The following is a 22,160-nucleotide window of genomic DNA, read 5'->3' on the forward strand; positions in this document are numbered from 1 at the left end:
ACTTAGCAGTAATAATATTATTGCAACAATAATAATAATTTAACAATAACAATAACAATAACAATAACAATGAACTCGGCCTTTGAGTCACATGAACAGCATTTTTCTCAAAGCCGTGTAAAATATCTCAAGTGGCTGTGCCAAAGGTCATGGTATCAACTTAATTCACAGGCTAGATAGCCATGAACATGAATGCCCTAACCTTGTGCACGATCCCCAGCTGTCTAATGAGTAAATAATGGGTTATTACGCTGAGAAATAGAGGATATGGTTTAATTTCTGTCAAAATAGTTGTGATATCAAAGGTCAAGAACTGCAGGAAAGAAGTAGGCAGTTGTCTTCTCCAAGTTTGAGAAGTAGCATTCCTTTTAAAAGAAGGTGTACTTCACAAGGGTCATTACATGAATATGTTGTAGCTATTCTGGAAATATCGGGCCCAATGTAATAAGGCACAGGTTTATAGAACAGATCCCTGAATCACAGAGTCCTTTCAAAATCAGATTGCTGCTCACATCATTTGTAGCCAGATATTAATCTCAGCAATATCAGTTTAAATCCAAAGTAACTACATCAGCTTCAGTGGAATTACTCAGGATTTATAATAATGTAGTATACAACATTATCTGGTCACCTGTTTCTTGCATTGCTAATAGTTTTAATTTCTCATCTCAGTCTTCAGGTTTATTTTTCATCTGAATATTCAGCTACTTGGTTTGTTTCCTCTTCAAAGCCTTATTCAAAGTTTTTTTTTTATTAATGCAAATGTATTTCCAGTTTGTAAAGCAAAAATCATCAGCAAGCGCAGATGTTCCCTATTAGTTGAATAAACAGGGGCTTTTCAGTGGATTTATGAGCATGCAATAGGTGCATTTGAGAATGAAAGGACAAAGTCTGAGGATATGCATGCACGTGGTTTAGACAGTACCTATCGCTGTTAATTACCAGTCCTAAAATGGATAAGCTGACTACCAGCTACTGCCAAAAAAACACCAGTGTAACAAGTGAGAAAATAGCTTTTGTGCTCTCCTGATCAAAGTTTTCTGTGGAAGTAATTAGGAAAATCTCTGGAATGAAGAGGACAGATAGAATCTGGTATTCTGTAAGCTTTGACATGGATCAGACTATTGAAGAAAAGAGGTCATAAACAACTCTTTTAACCCTTCTCAGGCTTTATAAAATGCAATTTGGACCAAAATCTAGCCACTTGATAAGCATATGGCAAGGAAACTCAAAAGTAGAGGCTAGTAAAGTAGAGGCTAGTAAAGAGTAGGCGTGTTCCACAAAGACTGTCTCCTCCAGCACTTTGATCTTCCCAAAAGCAATGCAAAGACTTAATTCCATAGGCTGTCCTTGGTATCTCTTGCAGGGAAGAGATGGATTAGAAGACAAGGGGGTCTAGTCTGCCCACATATATGTTTGTGATATCTGCCCCTACTATATCACCCCCTTGGCCCTCTACTAAAAAAATAATCTGCACACCTGCATAAATCTGCACAGTCACACTGCTCCTACAGAATGTTAGAACTCAGATATTTTTCCCAAAAAACCTCTATCTCTGTAGACCCATGCTGTTATGACCTGTAATTAAGATTGCTGGATTGGAATATAGCCAAAATGTAAAAGTCAGGGTAGGATCTAGTTTGCCTTTTGTTCTCTACATGACATCCCTCACTGTCAGAAATGTTCAACTATTTTGTTGTGCTGCCCTTAAAAGAGGGAAGCACTGGATCCATCTCTGGATGCTTCTCTGACAAATTTCTGAGTTGCATTCTGACCTATCTCAATTCCTGTCCCCTTTTTTTAAGTTCAGCCTTTTTTAAGTGTTCACAAGCTTTTAGAGGTAGGTCTACCCCTGGACTGAGATGGGGGAATGCTCTGAGAATTCTGAATGGTGAGACAAGGAGGTTCAAAACACCATCTGTACTGTTCTCTAGGTATCCCTTGATAAATAACAGAACAGTAAAGGTAGTTTTGATGTGTTAAATCCCTTCTGTGCCTGACACAACTCACACTTATACCCCTTCTAGTGGGGTCACTGGGTACTGAGTTTCCCTCTAGATACTACAGTTGATCTCAGCCTTCTAAGCAGCCTCAGCCCTTCTTTGTATTGCACAAGTTGTCCACTGCCTCAAGGGAGCTATTGCAGCATCCTGAAACAGATCTACTACCTTTACATCTGGCTTTGTGCTGATGAACTGGTGCAAAGTAACCACAGCAGGGTACAATATCTGACCTCATATTCTTAACTCAGATACTTCAGGGTACAGACAGAAGTGCAGCTCCCCGAAGTAACTCAGAACACTTTTGTAGTTCTGAGTTACAACGATCCCCTGGGCCAAACAGAAGTTCTAGGGGGGAGGGGAATTGAGCTGCTGGCTTTGAGCCTGCAGCTGATTTACCCTTGCAATGGCCCCTCCTTCCTGCCCAGCCATGCTGTTTTCAGAATGGGAGACCAGAGGGAGCTCATTCTAGGGGTTCCCCAGCAAATGCTGGAGGGTGACATGGGGAAAATAGAGGTCCCCTACCTTTAGGGGAGCTCCAATATACTTGCCCCACCCTCCAGCACGGCCTGAAAAAGCCGTAGACAGAACTCCCTCCTCTCCCTTTCCCCCTTCCCATTCTGAAAACAGCTTGAAGGCTGGGAGGCAACACAGACATGAGTTACAGAAGATGCTGTTTTGAAACATCTTCATCTGACCCCATATGCAATAAGGGTTCAGATTTTTGCCCTATCAGCCATTTTGAAGCAGTCAGCAGCTGTGGACTTGTATTTGGTCATGGCTATAGACCACATCCTGTGCCAGATAGGGTGAAAATTAGCACTTCTGTCTGCACCCTTATCAGTTACCTCTTAAATTTGTTTCTATTTCACAAGTCCATGTGAATTGTTTTACTTATTTCTTACAACAAATGCTCTAATCCACTGGAGGAGAGAGGGAGGTTGTTTGGCGTTTTTTTAACCACACCTCAATCCCAGCCAGCTGGAGTTCATGAATAACCCTACAACCAGAAGTATCCTAGAGCTTTACAAGGAGGGTGCAAATAAAAATAAAATTCTGTTATGCTTTTGCCCTACTTTCACAGTGGTATTTCACCAAATGCTAAAGAAGATATTCTTTCATTTTCAGATATTTAAAGTTTTTATGAACAAAATAATTTATGCTTCTTAAACCAGTCTAACCCAAATTATTATTTACCACAGAAAGGTTTCCTGCAGCTATTTGTCCTCAACTAGAGCTATTAGTCAAGGTGACATAGGGAGTGTTGAAATAGCAAATCTTGTTAGAATGCTAATATTATTAAGACAGAAGTTAATAATTCTGCAAGTTAACTTTATGGCCAATTAATCATGCAATACTATATGTGCTAGAGGCATCTTACTATAGACACAAATATCAATTTATTAGCATTAAAGCACACTTCAGAAACTTTTTGATTTGAATATAAATCAATATAATGTTGAGCTAAAATAGAAGGTCTTTTGAACTACCAGGTATTCGGGCAATGATTTAACATCTTGTGCATTTAAAAGGTATTGTGCAATGCAGTGTCACTCTTACCTCCATGGGAAAAGCTTTAAAATTAACAGTGTGTTCAGAACCACGCTGGTTTTCTCTTCCCCAGTGAAATCGAACATCATATAGTTCAAACTCATGTCCCCGAGGTAATGGCCCACCTACTAACACTGGAAAAGAACACAAATGGTGACAGACTTAACTTTCCAAGAAGACAAGCTGCTGAATACATTCTCTACAAACAATGGGGAGATTGTTGAAAACTTCTTTATTATGAGCCATCTGAGAGAAGCAAAGCAACGTTAGCATGCCTGCTACCTTTTCTTCTGCATTATCACCCAGCTGCAGAACCCCAGTTCATTCTCAATTATATACTGCAATGGAAATTGTATTATGCTGAAATCTTGATTTTATGAGGCAGAACAGGTAGTCATAATGCAAGATAAAAAGCTTTGTATGTTTATCACTCCAGAGAGTGAATAGGTTTATAGACTGATAACCAAACAGTAGGTCTCTGTTCTAACCAGATGATGAGGTTTCCTTCTGGTGTAACACTAAATAATTGCCTCCTGGTTGTTGTGAGGAAATCTGTCAATAAAAATAGGGTAGAAACTCTTAGCTGCCAGTGTTTTCTTACGTCATGATATTTTGTCATAAGCCACCTATCAGGCTACAAGATATGAAAGGCCTTATGGTCAGACTAATCAAACCTAAACAGTAGCAACATGCCACATTTGTGTACAGAACAGACCACCCAACTTCCAGTATTTTCTTTCTCCTGCTTTCTAAAACCCACTTCAGTGAATTTGGGATAATGTCTTAAAAGTAAAACAGAGCTATCCAGCTCCAATTATAATAAATGATAAATTGGATATTTTACCTAAATTCATCTTTTCATGCATAAATAGTGCATAGTTATAGTTAGTTGTACATGCTTAAAAACTCTGCCCTGCTTCCTTCTATAGAAGAATTTGGTTCAGTGAGTCTTGAAGCTACTTAGGACCAAGTGTTGCATTCTGGCAAATATATGCAGCCCTTCACTAAAGTCAAAATGTGTTGTGCGTTCATACCAGTGGAAGATTTTTGCCTCAGGGTTAGGGTTTCATGCACCAGCTACAAAGCACATTAAAACTCAAGTCTCCCATATCCTGCAATGGACTTTGGATTAGACCCTCCAGGATTCCATTAAATATTTCTCAATTACATTTTATTGGGATTTATGCAATAAGAAAACAGGGTAAATTTGCAGAGACCAAATTAGAGCTACATATATAGCATATGCTTTCATGAGCTAGACCTCAGATGCTGTAAAGGATATGCACAGGGCACTGTATTTACACAGAGATCCACAGCTTTAAGTCATTTTTGAGTGTTAACCAGATATGATCTCACCTTCAGTTTAAAGAAGTCATTGTGACAAAATAATGGTAAAATCCACCAGCTACATCGTATTGTCCAGTTTGTCACACAATAGTAACAAAAATTAAAATTAAGACAGGCAATTGTAAAATGTCCAGAAGTAAAACTCACCATTTAAAATATCTGTAATAAGGTAAAGCAGAAGACAAAGTAACAATTTTTAATAAGTATCCTTATGGTGATAAAGGCTGTATACAATTAAAATGAGGCAGCAGGCTCTTAAACTACATTAAACTGTGCGTCTTGAATTCCTAACTATATCCCTAGAGACCCAGTACTAGCTGTCAGCTTTGCAAATCTGGTAAACTTTAAGAAAACCAAGGTGTCCAGGATAAAGGAAAATTCTGTGCATATAAATATTATTTATTTAGTAAGTGAAATATTTTACTGTATTTTTTAAAATACTGCTATCTTCTGTGTGCGCTTAGAAATGCTCTGTGTAGAAATATTGTTTTGGAAATGTATGACCATTACCACATGAATTTGTGAAGCTAAATTCACAACAATCAACATGTAGCAAGAATATCATCAAAACATGTTTTACTTCTCAGAAAAGTGTGATCCCCACTGGAAAATCTTATTGAAAAAGTCATGATGGAGCCCCTTTGACCTGTACTGTCAGCACATGAGAAGCATTTGTTAGTAGAGTATCTCCTAAAATACTTCTCAATATTTCAGTTGTTTAGGAAATATTCTACACCATTGCAAAGTTAATCAAGCCTTCCTAAGCTAAGGCATCATACACAGAGGCCACGACCACACAAAATGCTACTGCACAATAATAACGAGCTACTGTGCAGCAGTGTCAGAAAAACCTGTGCAGGGATGCTACTGTGCAATAACACCGGTTACTGCGCACCCATTAAGTACTTGGTTATGTAAGCACTAAATGACTGCACAGTAATAACTGTAGTATGCCACTCTTTTAGACACAGCCAGAGTGATCAAACTAGAGGTATTCCTTTAATTTTTAAATATTTTAAAGGCTAAACCAAATATGAATTTCATCTGAGATATATATCCTTAATTAAGAATTTAAAAAGCTATCATTAATGATAAGTTGATATTTTAATATATGTTTTAAATTAAATCATTATATTTTATACAGCTGTAATCTTTTCTATGGCTATTATCACCACAATATCTGTTTACCTCTCATAGATTAATTAACTGGATTTTCCAAAGTACTTAGAGTTTAACAGTTCCCATTATGAAAATCAGGCTAAGTGTCCTCAAAGCACCCCTGTGAAGTAGAAAGCTATAGGAGTTCCAGCAAGGTCAAGGTTTGGCCCACTTAAGGAATAAGGCACAACTTATTAACTCTTTCCTCTCATCTCCTCTCCCTATAATGGAACAGATACACCTATTTTACAGATGGAGAACAGGGAAATTAATTGCTATGGAAGCTGTAGGAGAGCTGAAAGAAAATGGAGAAGTACTGTACCCTAATCCAGTGCCCAAATCTCAAGCCACCTTCCCTCTCCTTTATTTTATTCTATTCCATGCTGTTTTCTATGCTACAGTCATCAGTCCAGGCTCACACTGTCTTCAGACTTAAAAAAATAATATTTTCTTCTCATTTAGATGAAAAGGTGAATGTGCACGTATGTGTGTACATATGCATGTATATGTGAGGATATGGAATTTTTGAGCCTCTCTTCTTTCTTTATAATACTAAAAATTGCTTTTGTGGGGACACTAGGTTCAAGTGAGTTTTACATTTAAACATGCAAGCAGTGAAGTTTGTGATCACTCTTGTTTCCCATGCAAAGTAACTTCATAACCTGTCAAACTAGGTGCAAAGCAGGCCCTGTCGTCTGAGTACATAAGCCTCACCTCATCATGGTCAAAATCAGAATTTCTATTTAGTGGGATATTCCAAAATTCTAGAAACAAGTGGTCTCGATCAGACTAAAAAGTTAAAAATAAATTAAAATAGACAAATAAAATTAAATTTCTCAAGAAATGGAAAAATGGGGGTGGGGGGAAATCATTGTAAAACTTCAAAGCAAAACTGAATATGGGAGCTTTTCTCTCAAGCTGCAGGGCTCCTGGCTCATTTACGGTTCTCAGGTATCCTAGGATCTCAGCATCAGTCTCTGTCAAGGAGCACAGAAGCTTGGGGTACCTCAATTCCAGCTAGGGTTCTCAGAGCTTCACCTTCTTCCTATGAAACCAGGAGCCAAGTCCCAACTAGAGCCCAAACTCCTAATTCCACAGACTTCCCCCAAGAAGGATGGATGTCCTGGGATCTTTGCCTCCAAGGTACAGCAGAAGTTTCCAAGCTGAGGCCCATGTACCAGGGACGGTCCTCCAAATACTTTCTAGTAATTTGTGGAGAGCTGACACAATGCTAGCTTTTATCTTTATTCCCAGCTGCTAAATTGTATTAAAAAGCAGCAAACAAACTCAACAATATTATGTTTTCTGAGTATTAACATTAATCCCTAATGCTAGCACAACATACTAAAGCTCATATCAAAGATGTAGAGTGCTTATCTGCTTCTGTTGACATACAAACCTCTCATCTCTATTATTGGATTGGAGACAATAAGCATCAGGGCTAGAGGTTGTGCCTTTGGTCATCTCTCTTTGCACACAAGGAGTGCCTATAGATCCCCTCAGCATGGGAAACCAGGGAATATCATCTAGGGAGCCCGACAGTGCCAGGAGGAGGCACTACTGGAATATCTTGTACTCTGGCAACTGTCAGGTACACAACAGACCCTATCAGCCAGCACAGGTTAGAACGAATCTAAGACTCCTTGAATTATACATGGGCTGAATTGACCCTTGACTAATAGGAAAAGCACAAAGAACTACGTCTCTCCCCATTCTTTCTTGAACCTCAAGTCCTGCAAAACTGACAACTCATCAAAAGCTGATGTTCTGGCCCTGGAATTGTTCCAGAATTGCACCTGGAAATGCTTCCTTTATTGTCTTCTAATTAATTCTGAGGTAAATAGTGGTGCAATGCCATTACAACTGACAGCAATTTGCATCTGGAAAATGTGCATTGTCAATATTCTAAACAGAAGCACTGTAAGTGTTTCATTCCAAATCATCTCTGCTAGATCAAATCACGGTCCACAGTATCCATACGTTGTCTCATCCTGTACTCATTTAAATTAATGTAGACTCCTCTTGACTTACATGGGCTTTAGGTCAGGTTCACAGATCTTAGTCAACTAAACTACATGATAAAATTTAGGTTGTCTTAGGTCATATTCTGGACTATTTCTGAACTGCAGGCACTTGTTAGCTAAAGGGAATTAGGTCACAAGGCCACAAGTGCCTATTTTCAGCAATTCATCATCCTATGAAACAAACTGACAACAAAGGTCCTTGTCTTAAGGATGAATGATTTGATTTCTAACAGGTTCTCAAAAAGAACATCCAGTTTTGGACTATAATCAATGCACGAGACCTTCACCTGCTTTCTTTGAAGTCGGGGGCAAAATTCCCATTGGCTGCCAGGATAAGCGATGATCAGCCTCCCAGTTGCACAGAAGGAAGGTGACCAATTGCTTTACGAACAATACACCTTGCACATTTATACACCAATAAAAACCATAAAATGATGTTTTGCTTTGTGCAGAAAAGATGGAAACCCTGTTGGAGCATACCTGATTTCGACTTCAGGACAATCTGAATCGAATGCCCATCGTTAATGACTTCGCAGTCCCGGCAGACAACATAGTTTGGCGCCAGGCGCACTTCCAGGAGAGAAGGGTCATATTTGGCTTCTCTCGAATTCAGGTTGATCGGAGACTGGTATTCCCCATTTGCATCAGGAAAAATCAGTCCCCACTCCACTCCTGCAACATGAAATCACGTGGAAATAAATTCAGAGAGCTTTGCCGTGATGGAGATGCAATCTGAGGGGATTAGGACAAAGGCAAATAATGAGAGGCACATGAGTCCTTTCCCTCAGTATCAGCCTCAGACCCAAATGATTCATAGAAAATTAGGGTTTGAAGGGACCTCCAGAGGTCATCTAAGCCAACCTCCTGCTCAAAGCCAGACCATCCCCAAGTACATCATCCTAGCCAAAGCTATGTCTACCAGGGTCTTAAAAACCTCCAAGGAGATCCCACAACCTCTCAGGGTGGCGTGCTCCAGTGCTTTGCTACCCTAAAACATTGGATTTCTTTAAAGCCACCCTCGTTCCCACAAGCTTTCTCAAGACAAGTTTTCAAAACACGGGAGGGTCTATTTAGGAGAACGACTCCAGCCCCAACAGTCCACCACTTGTGTTTGCTTCTGCACAAAAGAACATGTGAGGAAAAATCCTCCTTCTACGCAAGACAAGCCAGAAATCTCCTTCTTGGCTGAGAAATAAGCATCTAGCAAGCTGGCGGTGGGGTCATCCCTCCAGCCATGCTACGAAGGCGGGTGGCTCTGCGGCGCTCAGCCATGGGCTGGGCTGGCCGGTCCTGGGCGCACCTTGAAACAAGCCGGGTTCCCTTTTGTGGGGGCTCGTTTAGGAGGAGCTGGAGCTTAGGTCGGGCGGCGGAGCGGCGCCAGCCAGCTCCCCGCTGCCCGCGGCCGCGGGGGGGCTTGCAGGTGGGCGCCGGAGCCGCTGCGGAGCAAGCCCGGGGTGGAGTGCCGCCGCCTCCAGCCGCCTTTACCTTCCTCGTAGCCCCACTCCAGAGCCTCGTCCTTCCGCGGGCACGGCTCGGACTCCTCGATGAAGCTCTTGTCGGCCATGGGCAGCTCCCCGCTCAGCCGCGGTCTCGGCTCTGCCTGTGGCCGGGAAGGGCGCCTCTCTGCCTCCCTTCCTCCCTGCGTCCGGTGCGGATCAGGCATCAGCTGGAGGCTCAGCCAGCGCGTGCCTGTGTGTGTGTGACACACACGTAGCAGCGAGGAGGGGGCGGGTGGCTGCAGTCCCCGGGCGGGCTCTCGCCGGCGAGCACCGGGGCTCCCGACACGCCGGGCCGGAGCTGCGCCGACAGCAGCACAAGAGCAACCTGGCACCAGAGAACTTCTTATCCGAGTGCCCAGCTGGTCTAATGAAAGCTATCCCAGCTACCCAGAGCACCCTGCCCGCCTGGGTCCTGAACCAGCCAACACCCCTGCAAGAGCAACCCACAGCCTTCAAGTAGGAAGGGGCAGAGTGAAAAGAGCAGCCCTGCTGGGAGAGGAGGACAGCACTTCAAAAAATTTTCCTCAGCATGACCCCATTGCTGGCCCCGCTTCCTCAGCATGACCCCACCAATGATCCCCCTTTCCTCAGCATGGCCACTCGCTCCCAACCCGCAGCCCCCCATCCACTGATGTTGCCACCTCAACTGCTTGGGAGCCGCTGCTCCAGCATTTTTCTGCAGGCACCAAAGGAGTGGCGGCTAAAGGCTGACATCCATTGAGGGGCAGATTGAGTTGAACAAGGGGCACCTCCAAGTCTAAAAAGGTTGAGAAGCATTGGCCTAGAGCAGCACTTCCCAAACTTTCCCTCAGCATGACCCCCTTGATGGCCCCGTCTCCTCAGCATGGCCCCTCACTCCCAACCCACAGCCCCCCACCCCCACAACCCCATCAGCTGATGTTGTCGCCCTGTTTTGGGTCGTGACCCACAGTTTGAGAACCACTGGCCTGGGAGGCTGTGGGTGGCTACACACTACAAAAATTGGTATTTAGGGAATGCTGAGGAGAAAGACCATGTAGGCTGCACAGACAGACAGTGTAGACCAGGGGTGCCTCTAGCCCATGAGCCAAATTTGGCCCATGGAGCCATGGCATCCAGCCCACAGGGATCCCCAAGAGTCAGGAAATCTGGCAGTGGGGGAGTGGTGGCAATGAATATGGTCACCCTCTGCCGCTGTCAAATTCCTAAAAGCAGGTTGGGACCAGGAAACTGCCTGTGGCATGTATATCTTAAGTGAGGCAGACACTTCCATTTTGGGCAGAAAAATTATGGCGACACAATGTAAGATGGCTGTTACTTCTCTTGCCTCTAGCAGCCATGTGGAAGGAGGGGCAAAGTCCAGGAGGGACAGATCCAGCAGGGTACAGTGGCATGGTTGCACCCCACTTTGATTCCTGCTCCACCCAAATTTAAAACCAACTGCCTGGCTGCAGCCGTACCATTTCTATTCAGGTAGGGCTGACTTCATAGCTCATTGTACCTGATTCTTGCTAACTGCTCTTCAGTCTACAGATATCAACAACCCTCTCTCCTTTTAATGTTCCATTAATCAAGCTTTCTTCAGCAATTTGGCTGTATATTAGCTACTCCAGCTGTCTCTCCTCCTATTTCACAGCCCTTTGGACTGGTTTTAGCTTTTTTCCAAATCCTGGATCTATGGAGTCCAATCTTCAGCAACAGCTATAGTTTCAGCTTTTGACTGAGTAACTAAGAGCTGCACTCAATTCAGCTGTGAAATGGTTAAAACTGTAGCATTTGCCTGAGCAGGAAAGGGAGTGTGAGCAAGCTGAAGATAAGGCTCTGTCCCTGCTCTCTGCAGCTATAACTGTAAAAAATTTTCTTCTTCTTTCTGCCTTCCCTAAAACAAGGTGAGAGTCTTATTTAGTTATGCATGGTATGTGAGAAATCTGGTAACAGTCTTGCTGGACTCTTTCTAAACCAAGAGGTTATTATCTTCTTAATATAACGTGAAGGACTCTTGCCATGCCATGAGAGAGTCCAGAGAAGAGCCACGCTCGTGATCGGAGGTCAGGAAAACAGACCTTACGATGACAGGCTGAGAGCCATGGGGCTCTTTAGCCTGGAAAAGCGCAGGCTCAGGGGTGATCTGATGGCCACCTATAAGTTTATCAGGGGTGACCACCATATCTGGGAGAATATTTGTTCACCAGAGTGCCCCAAGGGATGACGAGGTCAAATGGTTATAAACTACTGCAAGACCATTTCAGGCTGGACATAAGGAAGAATTTCTTTACTGTCCGAGCCCCCAAGGTCTGGAACAGCCTGCCATCGGAGGTGGTTCAAGCACCTACATTGAACACCTTCAAGAGTAAATTGGATGCTTATCTTGCTGGGATCCTATGACCCCAGCTGTCTTCCTGCCCTTCAGGCTGGGGGCTGGACTCGATGATCTTCCGAGGTCCCTTCCACCCCTGATGTCTATGAAATCTGTGCTTGGTGGCATTTTGCTTGACTACAGGTATAGTCTTGCAAACAGAATGTCTATAAAGAAACCATCTAATGGTAACTTGAAAGCAGGCTGAAGAAAATATGCACATTATATAACAGGAACTTTTGTCACTTGAGAAGTTACCCATTCAAGTCTCTCTCACGTGTCAATGGCTATACCTAGTAGTATGTTTTCCTCTTTAAGCATTTCTTTAATATACCCTAATCATTTCTATTACTATTTATGCCAATTCATTCCATAAATTAATCAACCCTGTGAAAAATCAATTTCTCCTTAACCATCTTTGCTTTTTGACCCCCTGACTGAAAATTCACATCCCTTTCCTTCCAGAATAGAATACATCTAAAATAATTCTGTGGAGTCTAGACTCTTTCCATTATGACTTAAAGATACAGTACTTCATCCATGTCCTCTATTAAGTCTGCCCCTGCAGTAGTTTTCCTGTGGGGAGTCTGTGCTAGAATCTTACACAGGTGGAGAGCTGCATGTTCGGATTTGTACTTTCCTGTTTTGTAATAAATACCTATGAGTAGTTTTCCAAGTCCTCATTCATAACTGAAATTAAGAACTAAGCTACTTACATTTGCTGCCCTTCCTTTTACCTTTCCATTTTTTTAGTAGCTTTCTGAAAAACTGAGCACAGTAGGCAAAGTTTTATTGAATACTTGGCATTGCATTTTTCCCTAGTGCATACTTGGGTTTTTTAATACATCCAAATAGCCTATTACTTTGTTGGCTGCTGCCAGGAACTGTGATATTCTATACAAGCACCTCTTAAATCCTTTTCTACTAAGTTACTTGTGAATCATTTGAAGATGCTGGATAAAATTTCAACAGGATCTAAGTGTCTTTGGGTCCTAAGTCACTTTGAAAATCAATGGGATTTAGGTTTAGCTAAGTAATTTTTAATTTTTTTACAACTTTACACTCTACAGCCAGTTCAGTTTTCTGACCTATGACAAGATTGTCACACACTCACTCACAGCAGTTGCAACTCAATGGAATAGTGATTCATTAAAATTAGTACATGTTAGTAGATACCCCCCCCCACCACCACCATGAAAGTAAACAGCTTTGCAACACCATGAGAGTCCTCAACACATGCTAAACTACTTGAAGGTGCATCTGCTCATGTTCTAACTGTATTTAGTAAGTGTGACACCATCCATATGCAGGAAGTGCAAATATCCTGTAAATTGCTCTACACAGACTAGAAATTAACATACTTTACACTATTAACTAATATTATTTGTATCCCGTGACAATCACTTTATTCTTCAAAATTCAGAATCTTCACTTTAATTAAATACTTTATGTATAGGCATTCACTGATTTATATCAGCTGGGCATCTGCGACGCATCTCTTAAGCCCACCTTACACTGATCTTCAATTTAACAGATTTTAAGAATTCCTGATTATTGGTGAGGGGGAGTAGTTGACTTTAATATAAAAGTACAATAACTACCCATGAAAGAAGTGGATTTTGCAATCCTTACTCGGTCAAAATGCCCAGTGAATCTCAGCTGGATTTTTTCTCAGGGACTGCAGGAATAAATATTACATCAGATCAGCATAATAAGTGAGGTGAATATTATACTATTATTATGGTAGCAAAAGCTGTGAGGTATTTTGTTCCATTATTCATTGATTTATTTATTTTTTGTCACAGTAGAACTTAGATGACCTGGGACTGGTACCACATCTTACATGCTACTCTGTTAACAAAGTGAAACACAGGCCTCCATCCTGTAAATAAGAAAGGGGCAAAAACAAGAATACAGTAGTATCAGGGAGATCATTAATATAGTAAGACATAGAACTCTGGTCTCCTGAGTCCTAATCCAGTGTTCTACCAACTTCTTTCCTGTCTTCTAATATCCTAGCTAGGCAGCTAACTTGGATAGTTTATCTCAGATTGGATGAATTAAAGCAACATTTGTTGAAATCAGTATTAAAAGGTCTATGATGAACTCGATGACCTAACTCTGACTAACCCTGGTTTATATTTCTATTTCATTTTTTGAACTTTGTAGAACTGAAAAGAAAATTTAGACTAGAGGCAGCTGAGTCTCCATTCATCTAATATTTGTTTTTGCTACCTGAAGGATTGTGCTTCAAAATCTTTTCAATTTCTGAAATTACGGTATTATTAAACTGCTATCAATTAGGGTTGTGCAAAGCTTCGGTCCTTGATTTGATTCGACGGAGATTTGGCGGCCAAATCTCTGAATCCAGATTGAATCACAGGACCCTTTAATCTCTCTGAATCAAATCGGTACCCTCCAAAATGATTTGGAGAGATTCGGAAAGATTTGGCAATTCGAACATAGACACAGCTTTAAATGTTTTTTCTACATACCTCTAGGTAGCAGGCAGCTCATGAATGCTGCGATGCTGCAGACTCGGGAGGCACCAGTCACCCATGAACCAAACCATTTGATCTAAATAACTCTGGAAAGTTTATATCCATAAATTGTAACTGACAACAAGACACATTTTTGTAGATTTGAATTGCAAGCTTTGAAAGAAAGTATAATTTCAAGCTTTTACTTCCAGGTTTTACAACTGACAAGGGGAGAAGCTGATGGAGAGAGCAGTACAAATTGTTAAGAAAAACTTTTTTTGAAAGATCCATACTGGTTCTGCTGAGCTATAGGGCAATCCTCCTGCCAATCTCTGTAGTAAACATATAAAAGAGGTTTACAGGTCATCAGATTAATACAGCTGACTTTAAAGGCTGTGAAGCTAAGAGGTGACATGCCCAAGGAAGTAACAGGCTTTCTCCTTCTTTCTCTAGAATGCAAAGCTTACACAAGATTACACCAAGAGCCTCAATTGAAACCAATATTAATCTTTAACAATTTTGTCTTTGCAGAGGATAGGGGATAGGAATGTTTCTTTAAAAACTGAATCAGACAAGATGGTCCTGGAGCAGCAAAGATGAGGCAGAGAACAGCTTTAGGGATAATAAAGTTTTGCACGTTTATAGAATCATAGAGTTCAAGGTTTACTTAGTTTAAGCCCCAGCACAGATGTAGGATTCACTATTCTAAGCCATCTCATTCCAGTGAAGAGGAATGCATAAAGAAAGAACATTTCCTTTCTGATGATCCCACCCTACCCTTTCCTCTACAGGTCACTGTAATAGAAGAGGAAGAGAAACCCTTGCAAGTTCAGTGTGCCTCTGCTTCCCCGGTGTTTGTTTCCTGAAGAATCCTCACCAGAGTTCAGAGCTCTAAATTCTGTAAATTTGTGAACTGACAGCTATTTTTCTGAATCTCAGAAACAAATGCTTTGGCTCAGAATAGAAACAAATGTCCTTAATGTTTCACTTTTTTTTAAGGTGTTCTTGAAAATGAGGCCCCCATGAAAATGTGGTTGGGATTAGTACAGATTTATATCAAGACTTAGAGAGAAGTGAAGTGCTTGAAAGAAATATTACATTATGCTGTTTGGGGCAAGTTTATGAGTAGGCTGAGCTCTCCTAAATAAAGTGCTCATGTAATGTTTAAAAGGGGGTGAGGAACACCTGGCTTTCTCCATGAATAACTTCTCTCTCTTTCTAAGACCTGTCAGACACTCACTCACACATTGTCTGACAGTTTTGCTCTTTATTTCTTCCCAAGTTCTACCTTCAAGTTAAGGGTCATGATACACATTATACTTAGGATATGTTGACTGCACTTGAAAAGTGAGTGTCTGTGTGCACAAGCAGTAAACACTTGCTAAGTATGGTCATATCATAGCAAAGTTACAACTATATAAGTATGTCCACATTGTATTAAGTAACACATGTCCAGTTATTGTCAGACTACTCCACAGTTATAATGAGAGTTGAAGATTCTGGTGGAGTATGGGGACTGGGATGGACAATCAGCTGATAGTAGGACCCACTCCCCACCCTGCACTGGAGTCAGTTCAACACTGCCAGTGACAGAGACCCAGCTGAACCCATGGATCCAGTGGCAGGTGTGTATCCAGCAGTAGAATTAGAGCAGGGGTGGGCAAAATGCAGCCCAGGGGCTGGATGCAGCCTGCCAGGCCATTCTATCCAGCCCACGGGGCCCTTAAACCTTTGGAAAATTAATATTAATCTGCACCCTTGATGGCTTGCCAAAACTCAGTAAGTGGCCCTCTGCCCAGAATAATTGCCCGCCCCTTGATTAGAGCTGCTCCTGAGCTCATGTCCCCATGCCTCCCTCTACCCACCACCAACAGGAGAGACCCAGCTTGTCCTGGCATACCAGGGGCAGGCAGTTCCCAACTGGGGTTGAATTTCAGGCTGAAAACTGTGCTGCATATTTTAAAAGGGAACAATGCAACTGAAATTGCTTATTTCTAGAGATGGTTCCACAAAACCATACACTTCTGAAATGACATCTTTTGCCCATAAATTTCTCTGGACAATCCAATGGATGATGGAAGAAAGTGGAGACAATATAAAAGTCTTATCCAGAATAGTCTAACAAAGAGAATCTGACTGTTAGTCTATAAAGAAAAAACAGTTTCCAGTGACAGGTTCAAAATAGTTGTATCTTAAGCTTGTCCCAGTAAATGCTTCGCTGATATGTTGGCTCTGCAAGCTAACCTTAAAAACAGTTACCATGTAGAATTATCACTGCTATTAATCTTCAGCCCTATTTTCCTATGTGAACTTGGGTATCTATTGCTAATGTTGTTTGGACCTGCAGGTAGAGAGTAAGATATCTTTACCAACCAACAGAATTAAGGGCCTGCATCCTACAATCACTTGAACATATAAGTTTCTAAGATCCAGACATAAATGCTCCTATGTGTTAACTATCCCTGTCAAGAATCTATAAGCAGAGGAAGATAAATTCTAAATGGCTGACATTGCAAACCTAATGGATATGAGAGTCATATGTGCTAAATGGCTGACATCGCTAACCTAACGGATATGAGAGTCATATGTTCCCTTTATGATTCAAAGGGGAATAATAATAGGACTGTGTTACCAATTAGAGTTCACACATGCAGCTAGAAAACCATAAACCTGAGAGAGGAGGAGTCATATATGCTTAAAAAAAGGGTGAGAGGCAACCAAATATTAGGACCAAAGAGAAATAATCTGAACAGGAATAATTTTAACCAAAAGGAAACCATAGAATCATAGAATAGTAGGGATCAAACGAACCTCAAGTCATCTAGTCCAACCCCATGTTCAAGACAGGATCATCCTTGACAAACCATGATAAATAATAATAAAATAAAACATGGGTAAAAGGAGGTATAATAAAGAATTTAAGGGCCTGATCCAACACTGTACACTGAAGCTAATGAGAGTATTTATACTGATGTGATTTAGCATTGAATCTGGCCCCAGATTTAGGGAAAATATATCAGAAGTCATATCAAAAGCAAAATGCATAGCTATCACCAAGAACTGTAGAAAAAAAAAGAGATGCTTAAAAATATGACAGAATCCTGTTGACTATAGAAGAGTATGGCAGGGCACTGTTGGTACCTGCCACTTTAAGGGCTGGGCCAAGCAGCCAGCAGGTACTTGACTGCGGTGGCCATTTTAGATCTCTGGCCACCTATATAAACAGAGCAGTTCGCTGCTGGCAGGCAGGCAGTGACATTGCCTGGCTGCAAGGCTGACTGCAACGTCCTGGAGGTAAGGGCAGGAGCTGTAGGGGATTGTTTGAAGGCTCCTGGTCCTGGATATGACCTAAAACTGCACCCTGCCAGGAGTGGGTGGCCTGCTGGGGCTCCCAGTGGTGCAGGAGCCTCCAGGAAATACCAGGCCAGTTACCACCCTGGTGAAAGATGGGTTGGGGTGCCTTAATAACCCCAGCTCCCACAACCAGGTGGGTTACCCCATGGTAGGGCCAAGAAGGTGGACCCAGGTTAGAGAGTGAGTTATAGACTCAGAAGCCTGACTTAGAATACCCTTGACTAGTCAATGCTGGGGCCAGGACCAGAACAGTCAAAAAGGCCAGAGGCCCACCGTGAGGGATGCCCAGAGCTGAGGGCTTGGGATTTCCGAAAGATCTTGGAGGTGAGACCAGGGCCCATGTGGCCAAAGGTCCAGGGGGGACCACTCCTGAGAGGAAAAGAGTTCAGGGAGATAGGCACCCCAGAATGAAGGTGGAGCAGGCCACCTGATTGGAGGGAACTCTTTGGGGTCCAGATTGGGGTCAGTGATGATAAGATCTGTGGCTGCCATCTGCGAGGCTTGGGCTGCGGTTTAGGGCAGGAACAGAGCTGCAGACAGCACCCCCTGGCATTGGGGCAAGAAATGGGCAGCCTCCCACCTAATTAATATCATAATTATATACCATCAAGGCATAGAAGACAAGGAGGTGGGCAGTTGGCCCAGAAACAGGTGGGCAAGCCATTGGTAGTCTTGTCCTGAGGAAGCCCCCCTGTTACATGGAGTGAAATGAAGATAAGAGTTTTTCCTAATATATTCAGAGGAAAGGACAGACAAAGGATGAAATAATGATCTTATGGAACACCAAGGGAAAACAATCATCAAGGGTTCTGACATGGCATAACTCCTACATAAATACTTTTTCATTTTAATAGGAAGGAAATAGGACCAGAGAGACACAGAGAGCCAAATTCATAGAAGAAATAGGACATTCTGGAAAACTCTAAAATAGATTTAAAAAAAAGAAAAAAAAGTTTTCATCTAACTTTAACCAACCCAGATCCTTAAGACTGGGCGTGATCCTCAACCAATGCCCACTGAAGGCAAGTTGAGTCTTTACATGGAATTCGGTAGGCATAGAATCACTCCATGGCAAAAAAAAAATGGAAGTAGTAACAATTTTGTTTGGCAGATCTTAAAAATAAGGTGCAGTACCCAACGACTGGAAAAAAGAGTGAAATGTTGGCCATACTAAAAAGGAAAAGTGTCACTAAAATTTTCATGTGAAAAGAGTGAGCAGATGTTGCTTTATTAAAGGAATCCACCTTTGAAGCACCTGAAGATGGGAAAGCACATGGTGTCAAGGTTAAGCACTCCAAACATTTTCTGTATATCTTTTATATATAGCCATCTAATTTATATATATGTATGTATGTATATCTATATATACATAGATATAAAAAGAAGCAATGATTTCATACATTCATAGAGTTTAAGGCCAGAGGATTATACAGTCCTTCCTTCTATACATCATCTGCCACTCAGTTTTAACTAGTTACCTCTGTATTAAGTCTAATAACTTGTGTTTGACTAAAACATATCTTCCAGAAAGGGATCCAGTTTTGATCTGGAAACAACAAGAAATGGAAATTTCACTTCCATCCTTGGAAGTTCATTCCAGTACAAAAAATCCTATTTCTATACTGAATTTGCCTTGCTTAACAAGAACCAAGAGCTGGAGATTGAATCCTTTCTCTACTAGAATAAAGACTCCTTCAGTATGTTGTCTCTATGATCGTATTTATATCTTGTAATGTAGTCACCTCTGAATCTTCTTTTTGACACATTATACGGGATGAGCTTTCTATGCCTCTCACTGAATGACATTTTCTCTAGCACATGAAAAAATTGTGCTTTCTCCAATTTTTCAAAATTCACTATTCACTCCAAAGGCTCCTATTCACTGCCTTTCTGTTTATACAGCTTTACCATTTCCATCCATTTAACCTATCTAAGATTTCTTTTGTCCTCGAGAGATTTTGATTCTACATGTTTGGAAAACTACTTCTTATTATACTTGGCCATGCCAGTCAGTGATTTTTCTCTGAAATTTTATTATTTTCCTTTTTAATTTTTATACTGTATAGCTCCTACTTTACATTTTTTTTCTAAGGACTGTCTTTACTTTGTCATTGATCCAGCATGGATTTTTAGCCAAACTTGTCCCGTTACTGACTGGAAAATTGTTCGGTTTTTTTGCCAACTAATAAACTCACCTTTTAAAATTCCCAGTGCTCATTCAAATTTTCTTGTCAATTTTTATTTTCCACCCAATAATTTTGCTCAACGTTTCTTCTGCCTCAGGAAATTAGCTCTTTGAAGCATTCAGGATAAGCAAGAGAAATGTATAGGAATAATCAGATACAGCAAGCAGTGTTTATAGATCTGTATATATAAATGTCCACTGGGCAATTGTAAGTAATAACTCTGAAAGGGGTCTCCATAGAATGACCAGGTAGGAGTAGGATACCAGTTTGTATGGGATCGGTGTAATGCTATTGCAAAGAAAAATGGAGAATATCATCAGTTAGTATAAATCAGAATAGCTATATTGAAGCTAGAGTGCTAAGAATTGTTTGACTGACATTCTGCCTGGGCTTAGCCTTTATCTTAACTTGGTCATAGTTGGAGAAGTCAGGAGAAGCTGTTGGTTTTCTCATTTCCATGATTGGCATTAGGAACAGCTTAGTTAAGTTAATATGCTTCTAATGCCACAATGCCATAGAACTATGGGGTGTTAATACCTGTACTAAAATAAGATTTGCAGTAAAAAGAACTTATATTTTTAATCCAGTGTACCAAAGTTCTAAAAACCCCGATTCTCCACTTACAGAAATTCAGGAGTTCAGAGGAAGTGCTTCCAACTTTCCTGGCCTCTGAGCATTTGTGAAAAGCTACCACTTAAAAAAACCCAAATGGTTCATACCTCCACATTCCACATTACACTAAGCGGAAGGACAGCCAATGACAGTTTTAACCAGGAAACAGTCATTTAAAAGAAAAAGGGGGGTTTAGCTGAAGGATATTTTACTTTTCTGTAAAAAAATAAAATCCACAAGCTCTCCATTACCGACAAAGGGTACAAAAATGTAAAAAGTTATAAAAAGTTAAAAGCATAAAGGAAAAAGTCTCTTGAGTAAAACTTCTTACAGAAAAATAGCAACGGCCTTTTTTCTGTGTTACACTGAATCTACAAGATGGGTGGTTTTATACTATTTTCCTGCTTGTTCAACACGAAGGGAGTTTAGTTAATAGAACTGTCTGCTTTAGTGTTTCTGCATCAGCTAAGCAGATAAGCTGGGACTGTCCCTGTTTGGAGAAGGGATAGAGGGCTGCTGCCAAGGGATAATGAGGTAAAGGATTGTTATGGTTCCAGCAATGAGAGGAGTTTCAGATGAACAAAAAAAGACTTTTGGGGTGTGTCCAGACAAGTGAACACGTGCCTCTTGCCCCACCTCAAATCCCTTTGAGGCATGGCAAGAGGCATGTGCAGGAGAAAATTAGACCCCTGGATATGCAGGGGTCTAAAAAAAATGAAACAAAAAAAAAGGGGCAGGAGGCTGGGTCCTCCAAGAAGACGCTCTAGCTGCCAGAGTGTCTCCATGGTTGGCCCCTTGCCCTGGTGCTGAAACATGCGGCCGGTGAGGCCACGTGTTTAGCACCAGGGCTCCAGTGCTGGTGAGTAAGCAGTCGCGGGGGCTGGAGGAGGGGAGAAGGGACCATGGAGGGGGACCCATGCTGGCCCCGCCCACTCCCCCAGCCCCCTGATCCCTGCCCTGCCAGCCAGGCCAGGCCCAGGGCGGCCGGACCTGGCATGGCACGTGGTCCCCGCCTGGCAGGAGCAGCCCCAGGGCCAGCAGGACCCATCTGGGTGCAGCGCGCGGTCCCCACTAGCAGGGGGAGGGGCTTGGCAAGGATCAGGCTGGGAGTCTGCCTGAGGCAGCTGGGGGTGGAAGGGCCCAGCAGGTGCCTGCCCCCAGGCGCCGGGGCCTGGAAGTGCAGTTGCATGGAGTGGATGGAGCCTGCTCCAAGTCCACCCGAGGGCCTGCGGCCTGCTGCTCCCTACTGAAGTCTGCAGTGGCCCTCCAGGAAGGGAGCTGGGGAGAATGCCCCTGAGGGAGGACTGGCCGAGTAGGGCCCAGCCTGGTCAGGCAGCACAGGGACCCCAGGGCTGGCAGGACCCAGCTGGGCCCAGCATGTGGTTCCTGTATGCCGCGCCAGGTTCTGCCACCAAGGGCCCAGCCCAGCCGGGCAGCAGAGGGGCCCCGAGGGCAGCAGGTCCTTCCACCAAGGGCCCACCCTGGCAGCAGAGGGGCCCCAGAACCCAGCTGGGCCTGGTGCACGGTCCCCGCATGCCACAGTCTTGCCACCATGGCTCAGAGTGCCCCACTTCTGCTGCTGCTAAAGGTAAGTTATGGGCCCTGGGTGGGGGG

The 22,160-nt window shown here is 42.4% G+C and overlaps 1 protein-coding gene across 2 annotated transcripts in view; it reads right to left on the reverse strand.

The window, feature by feature from the left end:
• The window catches only part of CA8 (carbonic anhydrase 8), a 96,230-nt gene extending 86,459 nt beyond the window's left edge, over positions 1–9,771 (reverse strand). For both annotated transcript variants that reach the window (XM_019527711.1, XM_019527712.1), the window contains exons 1-3: positions 9,566–9,771; positions 8,561–8,752; positions 3,561–3,685 (exon numbers count right to left, since the gene is read on the reverse strand). In XM_019527711.1, coding sequence (XP_019383256.1) covers positions 3,561–3,685; positions 8,561–8,752; positions 9,566–9,743 — 495 coding nt within the window. In that variant the 5' untranslated portion in view covers positions 9,744–9,771. The remainder of the gene's footprint in view (positions 1–3,560; positions 3,686–8,560; positions 8,753–9,565) is intronic.
• Positions 9,772–22,160: the final 12,389 nt, after the last annotated feature.

This window comes from Gavialis gangeticus, unplaced genomic scaffold (assembly GCF_001723915.1).
Source record: "Gavialis gangeticus isolate Ggan-Ray unplaced genomic scaffold, GavGan_comp1, whole genome shotgun sequence".
Lineage (NCBI taxonomy): Eukaryota > Metazoa > Chordata > Crocodylia > Gavialidae > Gavialis > Gavialis gangeticus.